At 38.1% G+C, this 8,355-nt stretch overlaps 1 protein-coding gene across 1 annotated transcript in view; it reads right to left on the bottom strand.

Annotated features, from left to right (window-relative positions):
• Positions 1-2,607: 2,607 nt before the first annotated feature.
• Positions 2,608-8,355, bottom strand: part of LOC132129568 (serine/threonine-protein kinase WNK3-like) — a 37,760-nt gene continuing 32,012 nt past the window's right edge. Inside the window, exons 20-24 of the mRNA XM_059541193.1 lie at positions 7,883-8,199; positions 7,563-7,798; positions 6,929-6,994; positions 6,366-6,547; positions 2,608-5,180 (exon numbers count right to left, since the gene is read on the bottom strand). Coding sequence (XP_059397176.1) covers positions 4,704-5,180; positions 6,366-6,547; positions 6,929-6,994; positions 7,563-7,798; positions 7,883-8,199 — 1,278 coding nt within the window. The 3' untranslated portion in view covers positions 2,608-4,703. The remainder of the gene's footprint in view (positions 5,181-6,365; positions 6,548-6,928; positions 6,995-7,562; positions 7,799-7,882; positions 8,200-8,355) is intronic.

The raw sequence follows: 8,355 nt of genomic DNA, 5'->3' as shown, positions 1-8,355 counted from the left end.
CAAATGGTAGGATTTATTCTTGAATAGAATTTAAAGACGTTTCCCTGACATAATGGCATTGTGCTGAATGTGTGACTTTGAGGGACTGAGAGAAGATAGGAGAGAAGACGAGTATGTCAACAAAAAAGTATGACAAGAAAACAAACAAAAACACATCTTAAAAGTCCAGAAGCATTCACTGCGCGATGAAACCCAATGGAATGCAGTCAGAATGCCCTTATATTTCAAGCAGTGAAAAAAAACATGTATTTATGAGTTTTTATGCTTTATATTAATTCCACAAGCAATGTACTTTTCTGAATATCAGCATATAAATATGTTAAGAATTGTATACAACAGTTTATAGCCTACTACGGGGCCGTTGAATGCTTGAATCTGATTGAGACATCGCTGTTTAGAGACGCAAAGATGTAAGTTAAGTTCACACAAGCTCTCTCTCTCTTTCTGTCTCTGTATAATAACTTAAGTAGCCTAATAACTGCATTAGAATGCTATCAACAGCTCAAGCCTCCATTACCAGGTTTAAAATTACGTTTTGGAACTAGCCCAATAGATGCGGAAGAAATACTCACAATAGCGATTTAAGTACAAAAACCGGACGAATAGCTTTAAATATATAATCTGATCGATGTCTTGAGGTGTGGAAACCGTAGTATAAGCGGAATAATTGACGCCCGTCGTCAATTATTCCTTACGTATAGCAATGCGGTGTTTCATTCTGTGAATGAATCTGTTTTTGAATGAATCATGTCGGCCAGTGATTCAACGGTCCATATGGAATCGTTTCACTTGTTTCACTCGTTGAACGTCTTTTGAACGAATCGTTTGATTTGAATGATTCAATAAATAATTTATTAAAACAGGGATTTGCTGCCACCTACTGGCGGTTTTATTGTTATCTTTATTTATCAATGACAGACCTAAACCAGCCAAGGTGCCAGCACTAAAACCATAGCATAGAGAAATAAAACAGTCTGTATAAAAACAGACTAAAACACATTCATTACCTCTGTCCATGACAGCCTCCCCCACTTTAAAAGTTATTTTATGTCTTATCATATTATATATTATATTATTATATATATATTACATGTCCACTCTGATTGGTCAGTTTAGTTTTTTTCTTCTCATTGGTTGTTATTCATGTCGTGATGAAAACTTGCTGTAGCCACTGCGTGTGATAGAAAATACGATACCGTGGTAGGCTATTTGCATTAGTTTATAAGACTATAATATGGTTCAATTACTCTGATTTTTAAGTTTTTTAAAAATAAAAATTGAAATTTTAAATTCACTTTAGGCTATTAGAATTCTACAAATTTAGCTTTTTCAGAAATTTATTTATTTATACAATTATGGTAAATTTACCTTTCAACATGTGAAAAAAGTAAATAAGACACAAATATATTCTAGTGGACAGAAACGTTCCCCTCCCTAATTAAGGAATTATTTGCATACCCACTAAATAGCTTCCTTCAGGGATTTTAGTTATGCTAATTATAGAGGGTTGAGTGGTAAAAAAAGGTATCACACAAAAACTTGAGTCATGCTCTTGTCAGAGTCCCGCAGAGTTTCATGAGAGGGTCGTCATCCGCAGAGGGTCTTGCATGGGTTTTCTTGTTCAGTGAAGAGCATTATTGTCCTCGTGCTATGTCGACTGCTTAATCCCCCATTGATGCTTACAGACCGAGCTATCACAATAGGCACATTGTCAAGGGGTTTGGTGACTTCTGAACCCGCAGCAGAACATGCCTGATCTCAACAGAATGTCCACTGTACAGTAGTAAACACTCACATCTGAGAGAAGAGCAATGCTTAAGATCACGCTTCATTATACATGAATTTACAGTTATGATGGCAGCAACTGGCTGATTCTACTTTTCTTAGTGCTTATTTTCAGCTTTCTAGAATTCTGGCTGACATGTTTCTTATTTAAAAGTCAGCGGGACATGTACTTTTTGTCTTTGCATTGGTGGCCTAAATTATCTTTGTCGAACTGTTCTTGTCATGTTATGATTGTATACAGTTAATGACACATACTCGATGTTCTCCTATCAGGACACTTTTGAGACCTCTACCGGTATAACGGAATATTACAGTCACTGTAATCACTTCTAAAAAGGTGCTACAAAGTGACAAATGTTACGAGCAAATAAACTACCGTTCAGAAACCTGAGATCGGTAGGATTTTTAAGGAAATTAATACTTTTATTTAGCAAAGACGCATAATCTAAAATAAAAAGTGACAGTAAATATATTTCTCCAAGATAAAATAAATAAATGCTATTTTTTAATGTTCAATTCATCAAAGAGTCCTGAAAAAATGATGATTAAATGAATAATTAATATCAAGCAGCACAACTGTTTGCAACATCGATATCGATAAATGTATCTCTTTAGCAGCAAATTAGCATATTAGACTGATTCTGAAGGATCTTGAGTAATAACTGCTGGAAAAAACAGCTTTACAATCACAGGGTTACATTATATTTTGAAATAAAATGGAAAACAGTTATTTTAAGAATATTTTACAATATGACTGTTAAAAAAATTTTTTAACTTACAAAATATGTGCTTTTGAATGTAACAAAAAATACCCATATCACCTTGATGTTTAACATGTGATGTTTATTTTTGATTAGTTACAAAACATAAATAGAATCAACAGTTGAATTAGTTATAATTTACAATAGCTAAATCACCAGCAATAAGTTTAGTCCTCTATAGATTATTTTCACTTAAATAACCTTTAATTATTGGTGGTCAGTAAAGTAATTCTGGGTTCCCCCTGGTTTTACTGTACAGCTTTACCCACACATCACCTCCACTGTAGAAATGATTTGGCTTCTAATATTCCAAATGACTTACACTGAATTAAATCCCCTCTAAAAAATAAAAAATCTATATCATGTTGTAATCTTTAAACAAACATTTGGGGTAAAGTTGGAAGCCGGGGAACTCGATAAACTGTTTTAGGACCTGTGTATCACAGCTTTCTCAACACTGATCAGTACACAATTTAAATTATTTTTTTAAAACCCCTTTCAAAATACAAAAATAATGCTTTCTTTTTAGATTACATGTTGGTAACACTTCAGCAGAGGGTTATCTTTACATTTCCCATTTGTACAGATCAAATAGATAATGTTTTGAGTTTTCTTATACAAAACAGCCTTTATACTCACCACTGCTGTACTGTTGGTTTACTGCGAAGAGGTGGGTCTTGTCTTTAGAAAAATGACATGAAATACTGGAAACTGAATGATCACAACCCTCTGTTGGCAGCGGTCATGTTGACCTCTTTTTGTAACATCCACAAGTTCAAACAGTAGCACGATTCAAAAAGCTTCACAACACAAACCGGACCCTCATTTCCTGTGCGCTTTACACAATACATTCAACCCTATTTCTCTCACCTATTTGTTGAAAAAAGCAGGTTGCTTCATTCGTACCAACCTTCCGTTACTTTTTCCAACAAAACATTAAAGAACACAGTCAGTGGAGAATGCAGTCTGACAACCACTTTATAAATCTTTAGTGGTCCGGCTGTACAACAGAGTTGCGTAGCTGCTGATTTAAAGGCTGGCCTCTGATATCTTGGTCTAGCTGAATCACATAAAAGCTTTATACACTGTAGAAAGGCAACCTATTTCTGGATGTTTTCTCAATCATTAATTTGCTTGGGAGTTATGTATATATACAATTTTCCACCAGAGTAGTATCTGATGTCAGATCCGATGAGGAATACATCTTTTTGCCAGCGTTTTGCATTCACTAAACGCAAACTCACAGTTTACAGATCACAGTTCGGTGTGCACGGAAGCACGTTCATACGGGACTGTGCAAAAATACACAAGAACAAGAAAAAGCTGCATTTACTTCACTTGAGCTATCCAAACAGCCGCCTAGTCTTGCACTCTTCACCATGGGAATAATGTTAATAGTGTAAACCTTGAAAGTGTGAATGTCTGCTAAAACAGAGAGGAAAATACTGCAATCACATTAGCTAGTTTCATTTGAAACCAAATTAATATATATATATTTTTTCAGAATCAATTGCAGGATCTTGAAAGGAATTAGTCAATGGCTATTTGTTATTCTAGAAAAAATCTCGGCTAAATCTAAAACGCTACGTTTTTTTTATCATCATAAAATATAATACATGAGGAGCATGCCTTATTCGTGCACAACGATTGTTTTGGTAGCTACGATGATGGTTGCAAGGTTACCATGCACTGCGTTGGAACATGCGATCGATCCCGCCGCCGGCTGAATCTGTTGTGCTCTATAAAGATGGTGCGTCGCTGCTGACGTCTGGTTGTTGTTGTCTTTTCTGTGCGTATATATAAAAAAATAATCCGTTTAAGCTATACAGATCCATGTCACAACAACACAAAAAAGATGGATTTAAATATCAGTTACTAATTGCACTTTTTAAAATCCATTGATAAATAAAAACAAAGAGGATCGCCTCATGTCAAAAATGTCTCTATATAGGGGGAGTTTAGGTCCAACTAAGTCAGATAGAAAACTTGATGGTGCAGAAACACACAGAGGATATGTTTTGAAAAATGCAACACAAACCCACGCTCACACAAACACACACTACAGTATTTATACACCCCCATACCCACACACACCAACACGCAACCGCTTGATACTAGTGTCCTTCCTGTACAAGATGTACAGCGGTATCCATCTTCTCACTGCTGTCCTAAAGGAAGGGTGGATGTGGAGTGTTTGGGGTGATGTTTGGCACTGGGAGGCAGAACAGAGGTGGAGCAGGAGGAAGAGGAGCATGACGAGGAGGAGCTAGAGCAGAAGACGGCATCTTGATTGGCGGTGGGGGCAGAGACGGCTGTGATGCTGGTGGTGGGGGGCAGTGGAGGCCCCGCTGCAGTCATGAGGGAAGGTGCACTGGGCACCGGGGGCTGGGATCCTGACAGGATTTGGACCTGCTGCGGGTGCAGGGGAGATGGGCTGTACCGCAGGGGCTGGTGGTGCAGGGCAGGTTGCAGATCCATGTTCTGCTGTGATAGAGGAGCGATGGGAAATTGTGTTGGAGGTGGCTGAGTTTGTTCACCGATGGTACTATATGGGGTAGGAGCCATCGTAGACATGCTGACTGAAACTGGAGCAGTCAAAGGGGCTCCGGAAAACCAACCCGATGAAGCTGTTGTCTGCAAGATAGAAACATTATTTACATTTGATTTTTATTATTACAAATAACGATTAATACAGATGAATCCAAAAGACTGAGATTGTGTGTGTATATATACATATTGTAGTTAACTAATACTAACTATAAATCTATAAATATAATAATGGTAACTAAATATATTAACTGAAATGACACAAACAAATCTTTAAACTTATTTGACTTAAAACTTAAAGAGCATATCAAATGTAGGGCAGGACTTGATTCTGTCTGGATCATAGAACATTTTGTCACTTGTTATGATCGTTTCATGAAAGTGACAGGGTTGCTGGAGAGAATTGAAGCTTTTCAGGCCAATGGACAACCTCATTGCCCAGCCCTTGCATCCATATGTGTTTCATTAGGATTTGTTTTAGAAATGTTTGATTGAAAATTACAAGTACACTGGCAATGGTACATTTTCTCAAATCACTGAGAGCGTTATATGCGTATTAAACAGTCAGCACAGCATTCATCTCATTTACAGCACCAGCTTTCAGCCATCACCTTTCAGATCACTGTCAGACTTTAAATTGCCTGTAGTGAGAAATGTTCCGTTATTATTTAGAATCCACAGGTTTAGTTGTCATGTTGCTGTGAAATTAAAGATGAGCATTTTTCGGTGGTTTGTTGTTGATTCTTCATGGTGTGCTACTCACTCCTGGGTGTCTTTTATAAAAAGGCTAAACAAGCATGATGTTATGCACACAATATTTTTTTTTACAGTTATGTACTTTCATACTGTTATAAATGGGGAGAGAGGATCACCCTGTGAGTCTAAGCACAGTTTACATTATTGCTGCATGATTTCCAGCAAGCACTTTTCACTAGTGGTCTTAAGGTGCAGTTATGATTACCATTGTTCAGTACATTTTCATGGGCAAAATCCAGTAATTTCAATAGAAATTCATGCAATCTGATTTCGCAACGGGTTCAATTTTGGTACCACAAATTCTTTGATGCCTGGTTTGAAAGAAACTTCTGTGTGAGCCATGCTTTATAAATCACCACACTATTAACAATAGACAATGGACTTTTTTAGCCTGCATAATTTCGCACAGCACCCTTAAGCTTTTGAACAGCATTGTATATAACAGAAAAATATTTGAACCCATATGGGCTAGTCTACATATGCACGTTTGAGACATTTGTTTCATGTATGCTTTACCTCAGTGGTCTGGCCCCATCCGCCAAACTCCTGCACTTGTTGGATCTGTTTGATTTGATTCAGTGAAGGCTTGGGCTGGACTGGGCAAACTGCTTCTTTTGACCACTCATCAACAAGCTTATGCAGCTCATCTGTGAATGTGCTCTTTCTATTGGCAGAACCCTGGGCTGAAGGACTCTGGTCTGAAAACAAAAATGAGAGAACTGTTAAATAAAAATGCCATGCCATGAATTTTTAGCAGCAATTACAGTCTTTAGTGCCACATGGTCCTTCAGAAATCATTCTGATATGCTGATTTGGTGCTGAAGAAACAGTTGTGCTGGGTAATATATTTGTGGAAACCAGGATTCCTTAATAAACCGAAAATTTTAAAGAAAAGCATTTATTGTAAATAAAATAACTAACTTTTGGTCAATTAAATGCAATCTTGCTGAATAAAAGTCTTCATTTCTTTTTTTTTTTAAATAAATTAATACTTTTATTCAGCAAGTATGCATTTACTGATCTCAAACTTTTGAACAGTAGTGTTTTATTATTTTGAGTATGTTCTAAAGCTTCAGTACCTCTATTAGCGGTCAGTGATGGGGTTTTCTCCCCACCAGAATAACTGCTAGACTGCTGAAGACTCCCTGAGTGTTTGGATTTTAAAGAAATCAACAGAAAAACAGTACAAGTGGATTATAGTTACAACCACACACACACACACACACAAAAAAAAAACCTTTTGCTTAGGGTGCTTTCACATCTCTAGTTCGATTCATTTGGTCCGAACCAAGGGCAAACAATTATGCATTGTAGCATTTTTCAGCTTTTTTGGTTCCTTTTCACACCACACTGATTGCTTTGGTCCGTACCAGTTGAAACGAACCAAAATGCAGTCACATGACAACATCTACATCACTCATTGGCCATGACATATTTCCTAAACTGCTTTTCGATTGGTCAGAATTTACATGTGGGAATATTCCAACATAAGAGGAAAAGCCAGCAAACAAAACGGAGACAACATAACTATGGAGAGACGACTGCGCGGGCTGGTTTTGTCCCTGGCCATAATGTGCTACTTTCTCACCTGCCCAAACGAACCGCACCAAAGGGGGAAACGAACTCTTGTACGATTCAACCGAACTAAATGAGGCAGGTGTGAAAGCACCCTTATTCATAACTTTCTCTCTCTAATATTAGCAGTACTATTACCTTGGTGTGTGACTCCGTTGTTATCCATGTGAGAGTGGGGTCGGGGCCGAAGCCTGGCTTTGGCAGGTCGGGGTCTACGTGGGGAGATGGCAAGGGGTGCGGTGGGCAGAGGAGAGGTCCGGGGCAGCGTCATGGACAGAGGCAGTCTGTGGTCTTTAAGAGAGCGGAGCTGCTTGTACAAATCCTGCAGCTCTCTGTTCTGCTGTGCCTGCAGGGACACCACCTCTTTGATGTGTCTACAAATATAAAAGAGAGGAAGCATCAGTATGAGAAGAGCGGAAAAGATAAACAGCACTACAGAATAGAATAACTTCTCTCACTTCTCTCTCAGCTGGTGCAGTTCTCTCCTCAAATCTTCATCCTCCACCTCGCTCTCATCGTCACTGCTGCCCTGAGGCAAGTGTGCATGACTTCTGGGTGCTGTAGTTCTCTTGTCCTCTTTCTCGCCATCTTTTCCTTTAGATTTTCTCCTCTCATGCTCAAGGTCAGGTGAAACGGGGGAGCTGTCCGTCAAATGCTCCTCACTCTGTTTGGCCTGGGTGACTGAGAAACGCCCAACCTTTCTTTGTGTGATCCCTTCACTTGGTGCAGCTTCATGTGTTGGAAGAGGCTCTGCAGACTGGGACACTGGAATCACCTATGAGAAAAGAGAATGGGAGCTGATACTTAAATTATTTGTGTTAACTGTAATCACAATACAGTACATTTCTAATTAAGAAGAGTAATTAAAACAATCATGGCGAAAGCAAATTATTACTGCTTTTATATACACTACTGTTACAAAACGTTTCAA

This window comes from Carassius carassius, chromosome 46 (assembly GCF_963082965.1).
Source record: "Carassius carassius chromosome 46, fCarCar2.1, whole genome shotgun sequence".
Classification (NCBI taxonomy): domain Eukaryota; kingdom Metazoa; phylum Chordata; class Actinopteri; order Cypriniformes; family Cyprinidae; genus Carassius; species Carassius carassius.
This window is presented reverse-complemented; position numbering and strand designations above follow the sequence as displayed.